This window comes from Barbus barbus, assembly GCF_936440315.1.
Source record: "Barbus barbus genome assembly, chromosome: 48".
Lineage (NCBI taxonomy): Eukaryota > Metazoa > Chordata > Actinopteri > Cypriniformes > Cyprinidae > Barbus > Barbus barbus.
In genome coordinates, this window is record NC_136726.1 from 12,523,355 (window position 1) to 12,547,721 (window position 24,367).

At 33.9% G+C, this 24,367-nt stretch overlaps 3 protein-coding genes across 3 annotated transcripts; 2 read left to right on the forward strand and 1 right to left on the reverse strand.

Moving 5' to 3' along the window:
• Positions 1-84: 84 nt before the first annotated feature.
• LOC306867004 (uncharacterized protein) lies at positions 85-10,832 on the reverse strand. Its single transcript, XM_079412474.1, has 22 exons — positions 10,710-10,832; positions 10,305-10,377; positions 9,905-10,086; positions 9,632-9,825; positions 9,399-9,468; positions 9,177-9,312; positions 8,740-8,822; positions 8,569-8,663; positions 8,319-8,490; positions 8,108-8,230; positions 7,959-8,030; positions 7,651-7,687; positions 6,193-6,351; positions 3,998-4,167; positions 3,629-3,885; positions 3,449-3,518; positions 2,123-2,258; positions 1,951-2,033; positions 1,785-1,879; positions 1,508-1,679; positions 1,282-1,422; positions 85-1,160 (listed from the first exon to the last, which is right to left on the reverse strand). Exons 1-22 carry the CDS (start codon positions 10,714-10,716, stop codon positions 1,024-1,026), a joined length of 2,664 nt encoding a protein of 887 aa, XP_079268600.1. The 5' UTR covers positions 10,717-10,832; the 3' UTR covers positions 85-1,023.
• A 596-nt stretch (positions 10,833-11,428) lies between these two features.
• On the forward strand, positions 11,429-13,092 carry uqcc6 (ubiquinol-cytochrome c reductase complex assembly factor 6). Its single transcript, XM_079412666.1, has 3 exons — positions 11,429-11,507; positions 11,971-12,096; positions 12,966-13,092. Exons 2-3 carry the CDS (start codon positions 11,989-11,991, stop codon positions 13,059-13,061), a joined length of 204 nt encoding a protein of 67 aa, XP_079268792.1. The 5' UTR covers positions 11,429-11,507; positions 11,971-11,988; the 3' UTR covers positions 13,062-13,092.
• Positions 13,093-13,458: 366 nt separating this feature from the next.
• On the forward strand, positions 13,459-24,069 carry nt5dc3 (5'-nucleotidase domain containing 3). Its single transcript, XM_079411669.1, has 14 exons — positions 13,459-13,802; positions 15,691-15,875; positions 16,017-16,091; positions 16,174-16,229; positions 16,810-16,900; positions 17,208-17,345; positions 17,894-17,954; positions 18,745-18,847; positions 19,026-19,127; positions 19,338-19,419; positions 19,510-19,596; positions 20,311-20,451; positions 20,740-20,804; positions 21,473-24,069. Exons 1-14 carry the CDS (start codon positions 13,541-13,543, stop codon positions 21,738-21,740), a joined length of 1,716 nt encoding a protein of 571 aa, XP_079267795.1. The 5' UTR covers positions 13,459-13,540; the 3' UTR covers positions 21,741-24,069.
• Positions 24,070-24,367: the final 298 nt, after the last annotated feature.

Genomic DNA, 24,367 nt, shown 5'->3' on the forward strand with positions numbered 1-24,367 from the left:
TAATTAAACATTTTCTTAAGTTTACACTAAAATATCATATATAATACTAATTACTAATATAGAAATAAATGTACAAGCAGAAATTAGCATAACTGTATTTTAATGAACAAAAAAGATAATCATGTTTACAGAAAGGGTAAAATAGCACCAAGTAAAAGCATGTGGATAAATCCATAAATTATGACATGTTCAGAATTCATTCACTTATATAAACAGTCACACTGTATTGTATTTTACAGTACTGAAGGCGGATAGGTTGTTGTGTACATTTGTTTAAAAAGTGATGCTGATGCTTCCTGCAGTGGCTCCATAAGAGTCCTTCCAACATGTAAAAAGACCTCATTTGTCACATTATGATAGTAACAAAACATTATTCAAATGTGATCCTCACAGATTGTGCAATATGATCTTTAAAATGTGCACTTTAAAAAGATTTGGGTAGTTACACTTAAAATTTTACTACTAAAGCAAACATAACATGTCCCATCTAAAATATCAAATGAAATAATAGTGAGCGCTCCTTATGAACAAATCAAGTATCAGTCCCTGATATCACAATGCAATAAACCAGTGCTCAGAACCTCGTACACTAAACTACCCAAAATAACGTCAATGACTCTAAACCAATAAAGTAAAAGATGAGTATATTCTTCAGTTCCATAGAAATGCTAATTCCTAAAAGGTCTAATTGAAATTCATAGTAAAAACTGTTCTTTTCTTTAATAAAGAGGCATTTGAGATTTCAAAGGCCAGCAAATTGAAGTTCAGAGGTACAGATCCTTTAAAAGCACAGCAGCCATTGGATTCTCTTTGTGCAAGTTGGGTCACCTTGCATGATACTGTGATTCCTCAAATCGGTCCTGAAATTATAACGTAACAGACTGTCACAGCAACGCACAGGAGAAAGAAACCAATGCCCCAAAGACTTCTGGATTCGACTGAGAGAAGATAAGAGGCACAGCATCTCTGGAAGAGCACAGGAACTGACAGACTTCGTCTGAAGTCCCTCAGAACGGTCCTTCCTCATACACCCCAGCTTTGGGCTTGAGAGGAGCTGCCGATGTCTGGGATCTGATCGGCAAAAGACTGTGTCATCCACTGACCGTCCTGAACCTGGCTAGCCGCATTTAAATTCGTAGGCGCCTTCTCCACTGCATCAGCTGGAGGTATGAACACAAAAATTGATTTTAAACATCTAAACAAAAAAAAAACCTTTGACTTTCATTGTATGGTCAAAACGATATCTGCTTTTGTGTTCCGCAGAGGAAAGATGGTACCAACCTTTCTCCTCAGATGTGGAGAAGTTACAAAATCCATTGCTTTGACCTCCTTCAGGAGCCGGTTCTCCATACGCTCCTCCGAAAGCTGCTTCATAACCAGGATCATACTGCTCTTCCTTGATGGCCATCCTCTTAGCGTCCTCTGTAAAACAGAAGGAAGATAAAGTGGTCAAGTACAGTTCATAATTGTGTACATCAGGAGGGCAGTCATAAACGTCTGCTTGTACCTTTGGCCAAGCCGAGATCAAACGAGTAGTTCACTTCTTCTACCTCCTTGGGCTTCGCAATACCCTTCAGCTGATCTCGGAGCTCTCTCAGCTTGATGTAAAAATGCACTTTGTCCTGAGCACGAGGAAACTGAGCACAGCGGGCGCTGGAGGAGGGCATCAGGTACAACGCCTACAGAAAACCGTAATATACACCATGTGACTCATATCTGACCAAATTTTGCTGTTTTTTGTTTTTATTATTATTATTGCAGTGAACCAAAAAATGGTTTCTTACCGTCTCAGAGTCAGGAATCCTGTGAGGCTGTAGGCCAAATTCAAGTGTTTTGGGCTTCTTCCCAAATATCTCTCTACAGAACATTTCGTATATACCTAAAACAAAAGTAATTGTTAAATGCACGCCTTCATATCAGTTTGTATTCTGTATTTGTTTGAATACTTACATTTTCCATTAAAAACTGCTATGAGTGGCTTGAATTTCTTTATCTTTTCCACTAAGATTTTACCACCTTCTCGAAGCTCCTTGCTGCAGAAGGTGACAAGCAAAACAGCTTAGAGGAGAGGAACATCATTACTTCCAGTAAAGAATGACAGTAGAGTGACAATCTACCACACCTAGAGAGATCTTTGCTTCCTGGTGTCGCTCTCTCTACCATGTTTGTGAAGCCGATGCCATATTTCTCAGGCAAACTCTCATCATCCATGTGATTTAGCAGCTTTTCTGTGAATCCAGACAGGAACAGACACTTCCCTAAAAGATTGACAAGAACGATTATAGTTTAATAATCGAAAGTGAGATTTTAAACTATTTATTTTTAAATTAATATTATACGTTACTTAATATATTATAGATTTTTAAAAATATATTGTGCAGTTTAATTAGTTACGTTATTTTATATTACAATATTTTTAAATACATTATAATAAATGTTATTTTATATTAGGATATTTCTGAATTTACATTATTATCATATTAAAAATACTAACAGTATAAAATCATTTTATATTTGTGTACAACCACTTTTTAAAATGTTAATATAATTTAATTTTATATGAATTTATTAATGATAATAATAACATTGTTATATTATTAACAATAAAGACATAAAATATCTCTTTATACTGAAAGATAATAATGTCAACATAACTGTTTTGAACAATTTCTTTTAAATTATATACTGATATATTGTTTATAATATTTATTTTTTATATTATATTAGAATATTATATATATATATATATATATATATATATATATATATATATATATATATATATCCAAAATAAAAGTTTGTTTACATAATAAATGAGTATGTACTGTGTATATTATATCTATATAAACACAAACACATGCATGAATATATTTAAGAAAAAATGTGTTTATATATTAAATATTTATATAGACTATAAAATATCAATATAAATCTATAAATGTATATACATGTAAATATTTTCTAAATATATACTTATGTGTGTATTTATATATACACAATAAATGAACAGCACACACACATATATTGTGTAAACAAACATTTATATTTTGGATGCGATTCATCGCGATTAATCATTTGACAGCACTAATATATATATCAACCTTTAGAATTTCTCTTTTTATAATTGTAAACAAATTTTTCTATTAATATATTAAAAACGATCAATATATTAGGGCTGTCAAATCTATTAATTGCATCCAAAATAAAAGTTTTTGTTTACATGGTATATATGTGTACACTGTGTGTATTTATAAATAATGCACACACATACATATATATTTACATGCGTGTATATATTCATATTTATACAGCCCTACAATATATTTATAACAGCAATTATAAGAATAAAATAAATAATATAATAACAATGAAATCTCTTTTACATTAAAGCATAATATAACAATAGAGATGTTAAAGTTAAAAATGAGTAGAATTGAAGTCTACTTACAAAAATGGTTTCCTGGTCCAGGGAACCATCTTCCAATGTAGGCCGCCATCAACCCTGGATTAATTCCGATCTGTATAATAAATATAAGATTAATTTCAGTCATTTGGGTTTAATGCCATCTTTGGTTTAACATTCTTTATTGTTAAAAGGCAACTTCAGAGAAAAGCCATAAAAACGTACAATGACATAGTCCAGATTTGGGGTAAGAATGTCAGGCAGTGTTTTCTTCATGACTTCCTCCTCCGACATGCCCTTAAAGCGATCGATTTTCCTCTTGACTTTCTTAAAGGTTCCGTCAATCTTCTCCTGTCCTTCAGCTGGCGGGGCCTCCTTATCCTCTTTGGCTTTCTTGGGTTTAGGTCCCGGTTTGGCTTTAGGTTCGCCTTTGGCTTTAGGTTCTTTGTTCGTTGCCCTTCCTCGCTTTCTTTTAGCAGGTGCTTAAACGGGAAAAAAAGACACTTTTGACTCACTAAAAGCTACATGAGTGAATGTATTCAGTCTACTGAGCTTGGTTCTAATGTTTGAAAACACACAGTCCTGGATAACTACCTTTCTGTGCAGCCGCAGGGTCCAGTTGGGCGGCATCCTCTGGGTGTACAGGCATCTGCTGCATGCCTCCATCTTCTCTGGGTCCCTCCATCACAAAACCAGCATTACCATTAGCCATGTGAGGATACTGAGCCTGAAGGGCCTGCAGATGCTGCTGAGCTGACTGAACCCTAGTTCAGAAATAAAACAGTGCCTGCCTGAGTTGTCAGTCCAACTTAGACTTCTGCAAAAAAAAGGTCTATCTTTAAAGCAAATATTTATTAAGATGGAAATTAGAGGTTGTTAATCAGTTTGACCAATATTCTGTACCAATGTAGTGAAGACATGATTGACCCAACACTGTGCATTTAACAGAAAACAATGGTGTTTACAGACAGGTAAAGTAACTTAATTATTGTATTGTTTGCATAATTACTCGTTCACTCAACAACAAATACATTTAACAATTAGATAATACAAAAAGATATTTACCTTTGCATAAATATAATAAGATGATATTATTATTAATGGTGTATTAATTATAGTTCATTATAACTTATAATATTTTTAAAATAAAAATGTAAAACTAAAATAAACAAAAATAGCTTAGAAATATTTAGACACTTAAGTCTTATTGAATAAGAAACACTTAAAAGTTAACAGTTAGACAACACAAAACAAAGATTAAAAATACATTTGCAAACTTTTTTTATTTCAAAACTTTGTGTAAATATAATGGTTTATATAATAATAATATGAGTGATTTATTAATTATAGTTCGTAAACCATAATTGACTTTATAACTATAATAACTTTATATTATAAAATAAAAATTATAAAATGAAAACAAATATTACAAATTGTGATTTTTAGATTTCAAAAAAAATAAATAAAATTAAATCAAACATCAAAATAATAGTTTAATAACTAAAGAACATTTCTACCTGTCCGTTAACAGAAACTTATTCAGCAAGAAATACTTAACATTTAACAGTCAGTCAGCATAAAACAAAGATGAAAATACATTTACAACCCTGTAGATTGCAAAGCTTATATAATACCATAATAATACTAATGATGTATTATTTAATTAATTATTAAACTACAATATATTTCATAAAGGCAATAAAGCTTGCAACATTTTTAAGTTTAATAAGTAGAAATTACACATCAGTTAACTGACACTTCAACATAATAACTGCATCTCCTTTACATTGGAGATTGTCTTATGTAAAGCAGGTGCAACTTCCATAAAGAGATACTGAGTTAAACTATATCATTTGAGAAGTTATTAATGCAACCCTGCAAAAAGAACATATTAATAATTGCAGGAACACATCAGTTTTCAAAACAAATACAAGTGGCAACACCAAGGCAGTTTCTTCTTCATGTAAACTGGCCAATAACTTGTTATTGTTGCTTGCTTCGTGCATGGCGGTACATACTGGTTAGTTGCATTCAAAAACAGACTAAAATGCTGAATGTTATTATAATAGCATAAGAAAATGAGTGGGATCGTAATTAATCTTGGCGCCAGTTGACGATATATGGGGACACTCACCATTGTTGGAGGTATTCCGAGGGGGCATGAGGCAAAGATCCATAGAGCCTTTCATCCATCTCTACAGGATTTACTTAAATAAATTAATATTTGTGTTCATTTCAACAGCAATTTCAAGTGCTATGCTCACAGGGCAATATTTATTACCAGCCCTTTTACTTATAGCTTACTTTTAATTTTAACGTTTTATAATAAACAGGTTCAAGTATACATAAATGCATTCTTAAATTTAGTGAATATCAAAACATATCCAGCCTAATCTGGTTTAAGTGTATAAACCAGATCAGAAAAGGTTCTGTGTGCTGGATTTTAAACACACACTCCACGTAATCATCCAACACATCTCACTCTTACTATATTTGACACAACCAGTACTTTAAACTGCGGTACTGAGCCAACTAAACATTTAGTAATGACATATTAATTCAGCAGGACAAATACAGGTAAACGGCTAAGATCCTTTATTTGACATAAACATAAAAACCATATGTGATACTGTTAGCATGTTCGGCTAATACTGGCCTAGCGTGCCAGTTCATTGAGCACAATGAATGATGGTCGCTAGCTAACTGTGCAGAGCGCTTCTATCGGCATAACATACATTTATATAGTGTAATTAATCAAATTAAGCTTTATTTGTTAAATGAATACGTACCGTTGTGATATGATTAGAACGATAGTCCACTGAAATATTGATTTTTCTCGTTTTAGGGACAAAACCGGTGAAAGCAACAAAGACGACACCGACAGCGAGAAATCAATTTGACAGTGGAGCATACCAAAAGCACCAGTATTAGGCACAGTAAGTCTGTTTCTTCCGTTAAATTTAAAAATAAAAAATCTGAAATTAAGTTTTATTATTTGGTATTTTAAATGTAAAAACTAAAAACCTACTGTAGGCTATTAGTTTTATCATAATTTCATTATGGAGCTGAAAAACTGCACCCCTCTAAAGTTAATAGTATGACCTCCGTCGCCTAAGACAGTTAAACGCTTCAAAGCGTGCTTCCTATTGGCTGAGCTTCAATAAACAAGAAATGCCTGTTTCCCGTTTAGCAAATGTCAAAATAAAGATCTTAAATATAATTCGGTTGTGGAGACTTGAACCTTGCAAAACATATTTCTTCATTGATTTCTCAACAACGAAGATTATTGTCGCGGCTTTTATTTCAGACGTATTAGAAATATTTGTAATTTTCATTTTAATTGTTACAATAACTAATACATGTAGCTTTTATTTGGCCCTTGAACGGTTCCATTAGTAATGCATACATATAAAAAATAAAACACAACTTACAAAATGACATACATAGTACATAGTTTTCACAGCAAAAATGAAGCTGGATTATGATGTAACAGATATAAATGGTACTAAACACTTATGCACACTGATTGCAAAAAAACAAAACACAATTCTAAATAGTCTAAAAATAGCAGTCAAAATGAGGTAAATTGAGTGATCTGTATTTAATAAGCACCATAACGTGGGATTGAGCATGCCATCTGCAATACTACCATAAATCCATGCACTGGGGACATGCACAGTGATAAACCTCTTCCAGAGTCCAGCCATGGTTTCCATTAAGAATTTGTTGCACTGAAATACTCATAAAAAAAAAAAAAAAAAGTGAATATGAAATAATTCCAATATCACGATAACACAACTTCAGCTAATGGGAATACACATTACCAATCAAAAGTTTGGGTAAGATTTCTTTTAAAAAAAAAAAAGAAGTCTCTTATGCTCACCAAGGCCGCACTTATTTGACCCAAAATACAGTAAAAACAGTAATATTGTGAAATATTACAATTTAAAATAACTGTTTTCTATTTGAATTAATATATTTTAAAATGTAATTTATTCCAGTGACACAAAGCTGAATTTTCAGCATCATTACTCCAGTCTTCAGTGTCACATGATCCTTCAGAAATCATTCTAATATGAAGATTTGCTGCCAAAGTAATAATTCCTATTATTTTAAGTATAGACAAGTGTAAAACCAGTGCTGCTTAACATTTTTTTTGTGTGTTCAAATGTACAGTATTTGTTTGAAATGCATACTTGCTGAATAGAAATAAAAATTTCTTTAAGAAAAAAAAAAATCTTACTAACCCCAAACCTTTGAACGGTAGTTTATGACTGAAGTTTCCTTAAAAGGATAAAAATAGAGGCACAAAATTAACAAATGTCTCAATCAGAAAGTCTCATGTTTCATGTTCATTCACACTTTCATACACTGAAATCACATACATTACATAATTCAGGTAACAACTCAGAATCAATCACTCAGAAACAGGCAAAACACATTAAAATATTAAATAAAACAATTAAAAAAAAATGTTTAGTTGGTCCTTCTCAGTACACACAGTGTAGACAACAGTCTTTGTGCGATCACTGCTTTTCTCAGGCTGTTCAGTTGCTGTTGCTACATCTGATGTCTGGAATCTGGTCTGCAAACGGCTGCATTGTCCACCAGTTGTCCGATACCTGGTCTAAAGAACTTTGACTATTATTACAAGCACCTGACACAAAAATGTTCACATTCTTTCTGTACACAATATTTATATACCCGTGTCTGTAGAAGGATGGACCCCAAATGCTTGCTGTGGGTGCTGCTGTGATCCATGGGCACAGGTCTCCTCATATCCAGGGTCATGCTGCTCTTCTTTGATTACCAGTCTTTTGGCATCCTCTAGAATAAACAATGACAAAGGACGTTGGTTAACGACTTATATTTTTTGAACAACACAAAAACTGTTTTCAATTGTGAAACTCTTCACCTTTGGCCAGAGTCAAATCAAATGTGTAGTGTGTCTCTTCGATCTCTTGAGTCTTCCCCACTCCCTTCATTTGATCCCTGAGCTCCTTTAACTTGATGAAGAAGTGCACTTTGTCCTGAGCACGAGGAAACTGGGCACAGCGTGGGCTTGATGATGGCATCAGATAGCAAACCTGGACAATAGAAGCTCATATCTAATCAATGTGCAACTATAAACAGGAACATTAAACTATAAAGAAAGAGGCTCGTACCGTCTCGGTCTCTGGCACTTTGTAAGGCTGCAATCCAAACTCTAAGTTCTTAGCCTTTACTCCAAAAATCTCCTTGCAAAATGTTTCGTAAATACCTGAAATATCGAACAGGATTAACTTACATCATGAATAAGACTTTAGACTTAAATCAAAAGCAAACCGATGACTTACATTTTCCATTGAAAACAGCGATTAAAGGTCTGTACTTCTGGAGCTTTTCTAAAAGCTGGTGGCCACCTTCACGGATCTCTTTGCTGAAAGCCAACATTCAAGATATTCAAATGTCTTCATATCAAGCATTTCCTTGGACATAAAGCTCATTTTTAAGGTGCGGTCCCATTAGCAAGATGTTGGAGAAATTTGCATCGTTTCAGACTTTCCAAAAAGGTCCATTCTCTATTGTCAATAGTTTATCAAAGTATGAAGCTTTGCCCCCACAGAAGTCACTTTCACACCAAGCTGCTTGAATATGTTGCGAAACTTGCTTGGGGAAATCTTTCACCCTCACTTCGTTTTCTTTCGCCCAACTTTCGTTTGCAAAATTTGGCTGAACGACCATAAATGTGACCACACCTTTTACACGAATAATGTAAATGTTAAAGTCTTACTTTGATAGGTCTTTACTCCCAGGTGTAGTCCTCTCCACCATATTAGTGAAACCAATGCCATACTGTTCAGGAAGCATCTGATCATGCATGTGGTTGAGCTGTTCATCGGTCAGACCAGACAGAAATAAGCACTTCCCTATCAGACGTTCAACAAACAATCAAAAGACAAGCATAAGTATATAAACATACTTTACAAACAAGAATCAGCTCAATAATACATACAAAAATGGTTCCCAGGATTTGGATAATGCCTTCCCTTATAGGCTGACAACAGTCCAGGATTGATGCCGATCTGTAAAAGTAGCAATGAGTTTATACAAACAAACAAAAATGTCTCACACTCACACATATATATATATATATATATATAATAAATAAATTTTAAATAAACATTTAGATTAATATTAAGATTACTATTAGAATACATAACAGACCAATATGAAACAGAAACTTACAATCAGCATGTCAAGATTATGTGTGATGACGTCTGGCAGCTTTCTAGCCATGACTTCCTCCACTGACATCCCATTAAACCGATTTAACATCCTCTTCGCTTTCTTGGCAGACTCTTCAGCTTCTGTCTTCTCCTTTCCTTCACCTTTTGGAGGCCTTCCCCTTTTCTTTCCTTTTGCTGGAGTCGTCGGAAGGGCTGCAAACCAGATGTTTAATAAGTTGAGCTGCAGAAACGTCCCAGTTAAAATGCACAGTGAGGATGGAAAAGGCCGTACCTGGTGGTTGGGCAGAGAGTTGATGATGCTGCTGAGGTTGATCCAGATATAGATCTTGATGCACTGAGAGATCAGTCATGATTTTGTCCTCCACAGGTCTCTCGGCGTATTGGGTGGCATTAACCATCTGGTGGTACTGCGGCACCTGCTCTGCCTGGTACTGCTGAGGATTGGTTTGATACCTGAGAAAACAAAAGGACAAAAACAAAGACACTGCACTTACTTCAAAGCCTATGGCAATAATCTGATCTTTTGCTTGTCAGTGTTTACACAGTTATCATACACCTTCATATCCCATTTTGATAGCATTTGTTGGAATCACAGTATACACATCACTAATTTATTTAAAACATATAAGAAAGCAACTCTTTTGGGATCTTTTGGGGCTGCGCAAACTCACCAGTACTGAAGGTAATCCATAGGGGCCGTCAGAGATGAATACTGCCTTTCTTCCATCTTAATTGGTGGTCTTACTTTAATAGATTAATATTCATGTTTATGTTACTGATATGCCATCTGGTAAACCACACCTCCCTTTGTTTAATCTCTTCTGTTACTGTCCTATTTTAATTATGTTTAGCTTCTCAATTAAACGTCACAGGATAATATAAAATACTCAGTTTATCTAAAAACATTTTAAAGATTATTCAACCTCTGTTATGAGCAGCACTGTAGGATGCAGCTAACTAGCTCGTTATACTCAAGCTAAGAGCTGTGTGTGGACCATTGACGGAATACAAACATTAAAATCACTCGTTTCTTCAAATACAGATATCATTTTCTGCGTTAGGATTATGAATCTTACCTGCCATATATATTCCTCAGACCTTTTCTGGCACATTTGAGTATTTAGTGCAGCAAAGTAAAAACCTAAATGATGCTACACATGATGAATGAAGCCGGTTTAAGTAAAAATGTCAACAAAGGTAAAGGCTAAATTCAAAATAAAAGTCCTTAGTTCAATGGTATAATGATAGTTGCATAGTTTTTGGATTCAAAGCTTTTCATTTTTTTTTATCTAATTATTACGCACTTTTACTTTACTTTTAGTCATTTACCAGACGCTTTTATCCAAAGCGACTTACAAATAAATTATTATTACAGATGACGATTTGAAAATTGACATGATAAAACATTAATACGAGCAAACCATTCGTGCCGAACTTAAATCCATACTTTTATACATTATACTATATATATATATATATATATATATATATATATATATATATATATATACATTTTTTACATTATACAAGCATTAGTTTTTCTAATGGCTGGCTTCACATTGTTGGACTCGACCATTATTTACAAAGGAGGGGTCGTATTTTCTCTTCATACATTTTTATATAAATCGCATCTTATGGGGTGCTTGAAAGGACCGGTATTCAAATGCGTGTAGAACAAAGTATTAATTTAATCAATTTAATTATTTTATTATTACCTAGAGCAATTAGGACACACCATCCATTTCAGTACTCCCTATGGTAAACGTGATTTACAAGACTTCCAAAGCGAACACGTGAGACATGAAACAAGACCCTTCAATGCTGAATGTCGTGCAACAAAACCTGTAATGTTATTTCGATTATAACACAACAAGGTTAGTATATGTCTCTCCAGATTTGATCCTGGTTAATGTGGGAATTATAATAGCCTACTGGTTTTTTTTTTATGTAACAGCACATATACTTAATTTGCTGCTACGTAAGATAGCTAGCTGTGATGAAATGACCTTATAGCAAAAAGTGATTAAACTGACTGATAAAATACTTAACTTTCTCAGACGAAATGCTTTATTTATTTTTGTTGCATTTAATTAAGCTTTGATTGACCTATATATGAAACGGTGTATGTAGACTAGCTTTATTGATTTAAACATAATAATCATGTTTTTTTGTTTTGTTATTATTGTCATTTTGATATAATTGTATAAATAATCTAATAATATTTTATAATTTATAAATATAATTTAATTGTTGGTATTGGGTTAACATTACCCAACATTTCCTTTCTATTTAAATATTAACAGAGAAGGGCAATTGATTATTTTTTTCTTTCTTTAGGTAAATATTCTATTAAGGATGCCAGCAGGTGTATCGTGGGCAAGATATCTAAGGATGTTTGCAGCCAGTGTGTTGTCAATGTTTGCTGGAGCACAGGTTGTGCATCAGTATTACCGTCCTGATTTAGTAAGTTTCAAAATCATATTTTGATTGATTGGTCTTGAACATGATATTTTATATAATCCTGAAAGAGTATGGTTATGATTTGCAGAACTAAGGAGGATAAAAGTATACATTTTCCAGTTTTTAAGTTGTCTAACAAGAGTCTCACTGTGTGTGCGAAAGTAAAATACCTTGGACATATTATCGCTGAACGCATGACAGATGATGAGGATATTGAAAGGCAATGCCGCATGATGTATATGCGGGCCGGGCAAATATACTTTTGCGTAAGTTTAGGTTCTGTTCAGATGAGGTGAAGGTGTCACTTTTTAAAGCATATTGTACAACATTTTATACTGCTCATTTGTGGTGTAACTGCAGAACATCTAGTTTACAGAAGCTGCAAGTAGCTTATAACGATGCAATGAGAATCTTACTAAGGAGACCTAGATGGCATAGTGCAAGTGAAATGTTTGTGAGTGTAAGAGTAATCACTTTTAAAGCACTGTTACGAAATCTTATGTATAGATTTATCTGCCAGCTTAATGCTTCTAAAAATGAAATTATTGTGGGTTTATCAAATATAAGGGTTAGTACTACACGGTATCAGTCAAAGCTGTGGAGACACTGGTACTGGTGTATTTTGTAATTCTGTATGTTTATGATGGATTATATGGGTTGTATATGTTGTTCATTGTCTGTTTTAAATTTGGACTTTGAGTCTGTAATAAAGTTTGATTGATTGATTGATTGATTAAATTACATACACCACTGAATTGTTCTTAATAAGTCCAGAAATATGCAATTTGAAAGCAAATTGGGCACATTTTGATTTCATGATGATTGTAAACATTAAGTACAGTTTAAACAATGTTTTTTTTCTAACATTATAGACCATTCCAGACGTCCCGCCAAAGCCTGGAGAACTGCAAACAGAACTTCTTGGCTTAAATGAAAGACAGACAGACTCAGCATCTCAGAAGCAATGACCTGTTCATTTGTTTTCTGTAACTAATACACATTATAGATATTTTTTTTTTTCTCAAAGCCCAACTAAAATGATGCATTTTTTTTTATTCTGTGAATAAAGCTATTTATACAAACTTGTACTGTGTCTTCATTTGTCATATAAAATACTTTGCAATTCAATGCTCTTTAACAGTTATTGTTGTGTGTTATTTTAGCCTAACTCAGAGTTTCTCTAACCATTTCAGATCTTTTATTACTTAATTTAGGAAAAAAATAAATTAGATAATTATTAAAAAACATAACTCAAACATTCTCTGGGTTTTCTTCTCTGAATTATTTTAATAGTGGCTGTTTTTGTTATTTTGGACTTTTATTATGGAAATTGGCCTGTCAACGTGCAAACGGAAGTAAGCATGTGTATATTTGAGACTGTATTGCAGAGAATGTATAGCTGAAGCACTCGTCTGTCAAACAGAAGGCAGCTCTGGTGCGGGGAAACATGCCGACCTTGTCCTTGCCACTTTCAAACCTGCCCAGAAATCAGGAGCGTTTTAAGAGGCTCATCACGCACTTTAAGTATTTGCACACTAGAAGAGGGATATGGACGGTCAACACCAGCAGCGCGCCGTCTGCTCTCGTGTCCCGGAGAAGAGAGGCTCCTGTGGGACAGCTGACAGCAGGGAACATGTGCACCAGCTCCAGTGGCGACAAGACCAGCTGGCTCTGGTCTATTTACAATGAAACCAAACAGCAAACGCAAGGTTAGTTCAGATGCATGTTCTTGAAATGCCTGATTCCTCTTGTTCATCTGTCAAAGGGCAAAAAGACATTTTAGATTTTGTACTGTATATTGACCATCTATGTATGCTTTTATTTCTATTTTATCCTAGCATTAACTGTATTATATAGTCTGTAAGATTTTAGTTATATTTATTAAAGTGATATATATATCATGATTTGACAATGCTGTTGTAAGACTTAATGACCTAATTATATGTACTGGAGAACCATTTTTTTAATAATACGTTTTATTTACATTTATAATTGTTTGTAATACCTGCATAAAAATATAAGATTTTATATAAAGAGAGCTGCTTGGACTACAAAATTAATTAATTAGTCATTATTATATTAACATACTATTGTAGTATTTATCAATACATTTAAAATTCTCCTTTATTGTTTTACATTTTAATTTTAGTTAAGGTTTTGGTGCTGTTATGTGAATTTTATTATTATTTTTAAATGTAAACGTAGCTTGAATAGGGTAAACGTATCTATTAAGATCACAAAAATCTACATTGAGACATTTTTAGTGCACAAGATATTGGTTTCGGTACAAAAAGTTGTTAAAATAAAATATTAATCTCTCACATAAAAATATTTAATTGTATTTTAAATGACAAAAGAATTTTGATTAATATATACGTCATTTAATGCAAAAAGTCTGGCTGTGCTTAATGGGTACATTTGTTTACTCTTTAAGCACACCCCTGTTCCAATTAAGCTCATATCATATTTTCATATATCTATTAAAAATTCTTGTTTATTTTAAAAATCCTTTTGAAAGAATAATTGAGAAAAGTTTTATTTGAAGGTACGAAGTAAAAAAAACAACAACAAAAAAACAGGGCATTAAATTTGATTAGTTATATATTCATAGTCCACGTTCAGCTAAATAACACATATTCAAAAATGAAATAAAACTCACCAATAAAACATTTCATTCATGGGGATGAACACAGAAACAATGCACACATTTCTGTGTGAGTTTGTTGTGATCAGAAGGAATTTAAAATCTGCTAGTGTGTGATCCTCAGTTGTTTAGTGTAGGATGGCCAGCTTTCCTTTGTGACTATTTACAAAGTCGTTAAGTGTATGATGCCTGGTGTTTCAAAAATCTGTTCACATTTTAATAGTTGTGTAGTGTATTCCAGCCTTGAGTTGCTTTTTTCCTGGACAGATGTGACAGGTTTCTGATGGACGACATGCCTCTTTCATCTTTGCCCATAAACTATAGTTATGTCTCGATTTTGTCATCTTAAAGCTGTTAAAATAAGTTATTAGACATTTTATAAAGATTAACTTAACTTGACGACCATCAGTTCATATTTAAAGTCTGTTTATGAAGTATTTACATAGACGTTCAATGTGGAAGAGCTTAAAGAGAGCACACTGAGCTTAATTGGAGCAGCAACAATGTTTAATACATTTCATGTAATATTTATTAAAATGACAGGATTTGTGCTAAATAAATAGTCTAGGTCATGTATTAAGTTCATACATATTTTAATATGAATCACTATTATTAACAATATCTATGAAATTATATTTTTTCTTATTGATGTCACACTGAAGCTGTGTGATTTATTTTATTACAGCTTTATTTTAATATTTTCATTAATTTAATTAAAACAAATATTTTAAATAGTTTTTGTTTCAGGAAACAATAAAACCGGCCATTACATGAGAATATTTACATTCAAAGATTTACTTATCATAATTAATGTCTCATTGCAGGTTAATCAGTAATCATTTTAGTTCCTTTTTAAATTTTTATATTTATTAAAACTTAGCAAACATAAAAAACAAATGTGAATGTAAAGGGTCAATTATTTATCAAAACGCTTATTTTTATGTCCACGACAGATTTAATTCCTGTGATATCAAACAACTTTGTGAACCCAGACACCATCTTTGCTAATAATCAGATGAGTCTGCAGGACATTGAGATCTATGGCTTTGACTATGATTACACACTGGCGTTCTACTCCAGTCACCTTCACACACTCATATTCAACATCGCCCGAGACATCCTCATCGACGAGCACAGGGTGAGTGACCCAACACTTCATTTATCTAAATATAATATTGTGAAATTTTGTAAGAAAGAATTACTAAGTGGCACAGAAATTACACAGTTTCAGCAAATTAATGTTTTCTGAATATCTTGCCTCTTTCTGTCTACATAACAGTATCCAGAGGGACTGAGGGAATATGATTATATACCGAATTTTGTGATTCGTGGTCTGCACTATGATGTTCAAAAGGTACGTGTCCAGTCCTGATCTACTGTAGATGAAAATTTTATAAGTAACCTGGCTAACCTGTCAATCTCATCTGGTTTATTAGGCCTTACTGATGAAGATTGATGCCTTTCATTATATCCAGCTGGGTACAGTGTACAGGTAGAGTGCAACAAACTTCTACTATGATGTTTTTATACACTATTATTAAAGGGATAGTTCACCCGAAAAATGAAAAGTTGTTTCAAACACATTTATCTTCAGAACACAAATTAAGATATTTTTGATTAAATCCAAGAGCTTTCTGACCCTGCGTAGACATAGACAGCAATGCAACTGACATGTTCAAGGCCCAGAAACGTAGTAAGGACATCATTAAAATAGTCCATGTGACATCAGTGGTTCAACTGTAATTTTATGAAGCTACAAGAATACATATTTTCTTTGCGCTCAAAAAGTATTCTCGTAGCTAATCACTGATGTCACCATGACTATATTAACGATGTCCTTACTACGTATCTGGGCCTTAAACATGTCAGTTGCATTGCTGTCTACGGAGGGTCAGAAAGCTCTCGGATTTCATCAAAAATATCTTAATTTGTGTTCTGAAGATGAACGGCGGTCTTACGGGTTTGGAACGATTTTAGGGTGAGTAAATAATAACAGAATTAAAAATTTTTGGGTGAACAATTCCTTTAATCTTGGGATAGGTTCGCTTATTGTCATTTGAATGTTTCTGTAGGGGTCTTAATCCTGTGCCAGAAAAAGAGGTCATTGCGATGTATGAGGGCTCCCATGTACCCCTCGAGATCATGAGTGACTTCTATGGCAAGGTCTGTAAGCTTAGGCTCTTTTGCTTGTCAAGAGTTTTGTTTGATATCCTAAAAATGTGCTGACATTAGCGTAGTTTTGTCAAAATTTATCGGGAAAAATTGTAGCAATGTAGTAGTTACAGCTCACACACAAGTTACTTTCAAATCAAGCAGCTTTCTGTTGGTCAATGCAGCGAATTCGCATGACCACCTTGAATGCATTATAAAATTCACAATCGTGTGGATTCCTGGATTTCAAAACAAAAATTCTCTGAACAGTAGTAAATATGACCTCCTTTAACACAGCTCTTTCAATCTCTCCATACAGAGCTCTCACGGCCACACCATGAAGCAGTTCATGGATATCTTCTCCCTGCCAGAAATGACGCTGCTGTTATGCGTTAATGACTACTTCATGAAGCACAACATTGACTATGAGCCAGTTCATCTTTATAAAGACGTCAAGGTACAGTTGTTCCTCAAAACGTGTCATGTATCAGAGCAGGACTCACCTTACGATTCAGAAATCAAGATTTCCTTCGCCAATATCAGTTTCTAAAGAAACTGAGTCAGTGCTGTCATATTTAGGGTAACGCAGATGTCAGAAAGCACAGGATCTCTTGAGCACACATTTTGGATAAATATGGCTTCTGAAGGTGCTTTTTAAGTTCGTAGTGAGCAGCGTGGAAAGGAACAGTCTAATTTTAGAGGAACCGTTTGGATGCACCATCTGTGCCACGTGCCTGGAGAAAAGCAGGCTTACACATGGTCTAATGTCTTTTATTGGGTCTGAAGATCAGTATAATTAATAAAAGACGCACACCATTGCTCTTACATTCGGTCCTGCCTGTAATTGTGAATTAACAAGTCTCAAAGGACATATGATGAAATGACTGAGAGCTTTCACAGGAGGTGTCTGTCAGTGCGTCAGGGCTTCGTGTGTTGTTTTAGTCCAGAACATTGATGTTACATTGGCTTTGATATTCTGCATCTGGTCTTTTTCTCCATTCCCAGGAGGTCATAGGAGACGTCCACGTAAGAGGGATTATGTATCGAGCGGTAGAGGCTGATATGGGTAATTTTCAGAGTTCTTACCTGGACCTGCATGAAGACCTCATTATAGCAATATGTCTGCTTGAGAGATCTGAACAAATCAAAGTTTAACATGACATAGTCACGGGAATTGTATAATAATGATAATAAATATGTGTTGTAAAGTACTCTATAAAAATCATATATTTGTGCAAAAATTTAATAATAATAGTATACTGTAATACACAATATAAAGTGTATTATTATATTGATATGCAATAATTAAATAATACACATTTTTAATTTTAATTGCATTTATATTCAATTTAATTAGAATTATTATTATTATTATTAATAAATAACTACTGTAACAAACCATATAACATTTAATAATGTATCATTTATTTATTGAAATTTTATTTTATTATAAATTTTATAATATGGATCTGCAGTTTGCTCAATAATAATAATAATAATATTAATTGGATTCATGCTTAATCTATTTTATTATTAATACAGTATGATTGTTATATTATTAATATATTACATAGTTTTAAATTGTAATAATAATAAATATGTACTGTAATATATAGTATAAAATGTAACATTTATATACAATAAATGTGATGTAAAAATATTTTATCATTAACTACTGTTATTATTATTATTTTATTTTATTTATTATGATGTATAGGTGTGTACCCCTCACCCCCTCTTTTGTAATTATTTTGCTTCCCTCGGTCTGAGCTCAGTGTTTGACCTCTTTGACAAGAACATCGAGCAATCACACAATTTCAATATTCTTGTAAAACCTTGTTTTTTCCTTTCTGCAGAGAAGTATATCTGTTACGGTGAACAGACACATGCTGTTTTACAGAAGCTATCTAATTACGGAAAGAAGATGTTTTTAATTACAAACAGCCCTTTTGATTTTGTGTAAGTGCAAACAAGATACTAAATTCAAAAGTCAAAATAAACATCAATGCACAGGAAAAATGCATATATCACATGACATGAGAGACACCTTACTAAGAATTTATACAAAGCCATTCTGACTAACTGCACGGATGAAATGCATGTTTCAAATAAAATGTCTTTTAATTCCTTTATTCAGAGATCGAGGCATGAACTACATAGTTGGTAAAGACTGGCAGGACCTGTTCGATGTTGTCATAGTGCAGGCCGACAAGCCTGGCTTTTTCAATGACAGGAGGAAGTAAGTTCCTAAAACCTAGAGAAAGCACCAGCTAAACCTGGCAGCATTGAATCGCTCCTAAATCAATGGCATTCTGACATAATTACAGCCTCCTTCACAGGTTCCTTTGTTTAAATCATGACAAATGACCTTTGAAGGAAGTATTTAGGCATGCAAATCTTTTTGAATCCAAAACGTATGTCTTTTTATGTGTTTTTCCGGCTTCTGAAGACCATTTAGACGAGTTACTGATAAAGGTGTGTTGCTATGGGACAGAATTCACCACCTTGAGAAAGGGCAGATCTATAAACAGGTAATATTTAATTCCCTGCTGTTCAGCTGCAAACTGTTTCTGTTCAGTAAAGATGCCGGAATCTGATCTGTTCACTTTATCTGTTGCCAGGGAAACTTGTATGAGTTTTTGCGGCTTACAGGCTGGAGGGGCTCAAAGGTTTTGTACTTCGGAGATCACATTTACAGTGACCTTGCCGTAAGGATCATTTTCTGTAATTTACTGCGTGTACACAAAGCTAGACGGGGGCAGTCGTGGCCTAATGGATAGAGAGTTGGACTTGTAACCCGAAGGTTGCGGGTTCGAGTCTCAGGTCCGGCAGGGATTGTAGGTGGAGGGAGTGAATGTCCAGCGCTCTCTCCACCCTCAATACCACGACTGAGGTGAGACCCTTGAGCAACTGCTCCCCTGGCGCCGCAGCATTGGCTGCCCACTGCTCTGGTGTGTGTGTGTGTGTGTGTGTGTGTGTGTGTGTGTGTGTGTGTGTATGTTCACTACTGTGTGTACACTTGGATGGGTTAAATGCAGAGCACAAATTCCGAGTATGGGCCACACACGTCTCTTCGCTTTACTGTTTTTGTTTTGATAATAAGGTACGCATTGATGCTAGGTAACATAATTCATTTTTAATTATATTGAACTATGTCTTGTCAATTCTTTTTATATTAGTATATTGGTTTGTTTATTTTGAATCCGAAGTTTTATTGCTTTATTCGTCGCTTTGGATTCTAGGATATCGAATCTAAGACAGAACTAGGCAATAGTTCTGTCTTATTAATATCATGTGCTAATATCATTAATATCATATCATGTCAGAAAGCAAACATGTCTCAGCATGCCCTGTACTGATATTAAAGACAATGAATAGATTATGCAAATGTTGATGTAATGAAAATGTCATGATGTGTGTAGGACCTGACCCTGAAACACGGTTGGAGAACAGGAGCTATCATTCCTGAGCTACGTAAAGAGATCAAAATCATGAATACTGAGGAGTACGTCCACACCATGACCTGGCTGCAGGCCCTGACCGGACTGCTGGAACAAATGCAGGTCAGACCACCCGGGGGCGCTCTAAATAACAAAACACTATTTGAGAGTTAGTCCATAAAGGTAATCCAAATGTAAAAAAGCAGACATGAACATGCAAATATCCAGTATTGACCAATAAAAAAAATCTGTAATATTGGCTGATAACTAATAAACTACCAAAATAAAGTTTTTTTTTTTTATTATTATTATTTGGTCTTGAATGATATGTATAATGATATTTCCGTATTTTCATATTTTCATTTGGCTAGTTTTGGGCTAGTTATGAAGCTGTATTTGTCTTTGTTGCAGGTGCACCGGGACCCTGCTTCACAAACAGTAATTCAGCAGTGGATCAATGAAAGGGAGGAGATGAGGTAATCCTTAATATTATCTATTATGATATTATCCTTAATATTTTAAAGGTAAAGTTTTTTTTCTTTTATAATTTTATTCTACAAACAGACCAGTACTATTTTAATAAAATTGAGATATTATTATATAATTTTTTTATCAATGTTTTTTGTTTTACTTTTATTAAATTTTAGAATTTAAGAATATCTCTGTAGTATTTATTAATTTTTATTTCAGTTGTAGTTATAGTTGTTTTAGTATATCAAGTTAAACTAAAAGAAAATAAGAAATGCTGCCCTACCTGGAAAAAATATATATTTTATATATATTTTTTATTTTAATTTTATTTCTGTTAATGTTTATTTTATTTCAAGTAATATAATTTTTATGGTATTAGTTAAAGGGATAGCCCAGTCAAAAATTAAAATTCTGTTATTATTTACTCACCCTCATGTCGTTAAGACCTTTCATCTTCAGAACACAAATTAAGATATTTTTGATGAAATCTGAGAGTTTTCTGACCCTGCATAGACAGCAACGCAACTGACACGTTCAAGGTAGACAATATAGAAAATGTTGTGTAGATGAACTTCAGGTATTTTGAGTTGTATTTTATTCGAATTGAGCTTGAAATGGCCAAAAAGTGTCACATTTTTGTATCCAATTATTAAAAACAATTCGTTTCCAACAGGTTACGGACCAAAGACATTTTCAACGCCCAGTTTGGTAGTCTTTTCCGCACATACCACAACCCGACCTACTTCTCACGCCGTCTCTCCCGCTTCGCCGACATCTACATGCCGTCCCTCAGCTGTCTGCTGAACTACGACCTCCAGCACACCTTCTACCCCAGACGCACACCCCTGCAGCACGAGTCTCCCATCTGGCCCGAGCAGACCAGCACCGGAGCCATGAACATCCCCTTCCAGAGCCACAGGACAACCACCGGACCGGAGTAGAGAGGCCACACAAGACACTTGCTTTAAAATGTACGTACCACAGAACAGCTGCAGTTACTTGTCACATCACTTTAATCAGATTCAGCTCTAGTTTTAAAGACGCATGTGGGTGAGTCACTTCATATAACTTCTGTGCTGTGATACATGCAATCTGTGGATACCTTATTTTTGATACAATGTAAAACACTCTACATGGACGAGAGAGTACTTAAAGGGGTCATCGGATGCCCATTTTCCTCAATGGTAGTGTAAAAAAACACCTTTTGAAACCTCTCAAAAACAGCTCTTGTCAGAGCAAGCCGTTTTGTAGCATTTTCCTTTAAATGTTAATGAGCTCTGCTGACCCCGCCCCTCTCTTCGAGCTGCCCTCTGAGGGACTGTTTACTTTAGCCGCATTCATCGTGAAACTCGCTAATTAGCACATTATTAGGAAAGGCGATTTGCAAAGATTCATTAAAAACTCTTATATTCACTTCTTCTGGAGGTGAAGCTGGATCACGAATGATTCAAACATAAACACATTTAGGTAGATCAGGGGGCGCATTCCCTTCAAAAACAAACGTAATCCACTGCGTCTTCAGCGGCTCAGATGTGGGGAGTTATTATTATTACATCCAACAACAAAACGCCTCAATCGCTTAATCTGAGACATTTTGTCTTCCCCTGCACCGGAGTCGACACAATGATGGACAGCTCTCAGCTCACTCAAGGCGGGTCTAAGGTAAGACGGCCCTGTCAATCAACTATCGTGGGAGTGGTCTGTACAGAACTACGTCATTCTGACAAGAACCTCAGAGCAGCCTGATTTGAGAAAGGGGATTTTAAATTGGGGATTTAAAAAAAAAAACACTGGGTGGATTTTTATCATTATAGGATGGATGTGTTCACACACTTCCACCACATATTTATGTTCAAACAACTTATAAAGTGAATTTTGCATCTGATGACCCCTTTAAGGAACTTCGTGGTGTTTTAATGTGCCTCGTAGTTTAGGGAGATTTTATTTTTGTAGATTGTAGACTTTCTTTCATCACTGGCCTTCATAAATCTTATTAATAGAATTAGGGAGAGAATACTTGACACTCAAAAAAGTGAATGTACATATGAAAGGGTTAAAAGTTGATTTTGAGCTGAACCTGATTTCAAGAAGCTAATGAAGTACAACTTTTGTTAGAAGCAAAAGGGAAACTCTCAGGAAGGCAGATGGACACTATATTCATTTTGAAATGATCATAAAAAAATCAGTGTTTAATGTTTTAAAAAGCCTTACATACTGTGTTTAGCAATGTATGATGATGATAATGTACAATAAGCTTCAAAAGTTTGAAACCACTAGTGATTTTTTTTCTCATATTAAGCAATTTAACTGTTTTCAAAATAATAAGCGTTTTTTTTAGCACCAAATCAGCATATTAGAATTATTTCTGAATGATCATGTGACACTGAAGCTTTGCCATCACATGAATAAACTACATTTTACAATTTATTAAATTAGAAATCAGTTTTTGAATAATACAGTATTTCATAATATTATTGTTTCACTGTATTTTTATTAAATAAATGCAGACTTGGTGAGCATAAGAGACTTCTAGGAACTTCTAGGAATGTTGATTTCTAAACATTAAAAAGTCTTACCGACCTCAATCTTTTAAACTGCTGTTCTTATTACAAATTATATTATGCAATTTTATTACAATTCTATTAGATTTTTTATTTCAAATTAATTATACAGTATAAAAATTTGAGTGAAAAGTTGAACTGAAAAATAAATGTGAATTTGACATCAAGTATTTTATTTGTTATTTAATGTTTTCAAAATTCTAAAAATGTCTAGGTTTAAATTTGATTTTGAATCTCAAATTTTCATTGTGGTTTCAGATTTTTGGTCCCTGCTGTATGTTTTCGTCGAATGTCGACATTGTATAACTGTTTAGAAATCAACATTATAGCTGAACATATATAGTTGCTGTCAAATGAGAATTTGTGTGACTCTTACATGGAACGAGTTTATTGTACTACGTTTTATTTCACGATTGCCTGTAGGGCATTTCTGCTTACATGGTAAATATATATTTTTGACTTCTTTATTGTTTCAGTACTGAACTTGGTATTGTATGAACATTTGCATCATGTTTTGAAGACGCCAGTATTGGATGGATTTTGCTTTGTTGAAATGCACACTAGTTTTTTTGTCTGCCTTGTTTTTTTTTATACAAGGAAGGACTTCTGTGACACTTTTTTGCCTTTGTTATTGTTCAAATGGCTTTGTGTTAATCCTTATTTGAAGTGTATTTTATTTGGGATATTTATTAAAAAGGTAATCAAATTGATGCTTGTTTTGTGAATAATTGTTTTTTTTAATGTTTATTAGCCATATATAATTAGCCATATATAACAAAATCCCAGCAGGCTGCTTTGATAAATAAGATGATTAATTAGCCAGCAAAGAGTGATTTGACAAATGGCCTTTAACAATTGAGCAGATGGTTCAGATTACTGTCTGCTGGTATAAAGCAAAACTCAGGTTTTAGCTGTAGCCAGTATCTGATCCCTTCATTTAAATCTGATAACATGATGGTCTGATCAGCTCTGAACAAAACACCCTGCCATCCAGACTTCATCTTCAG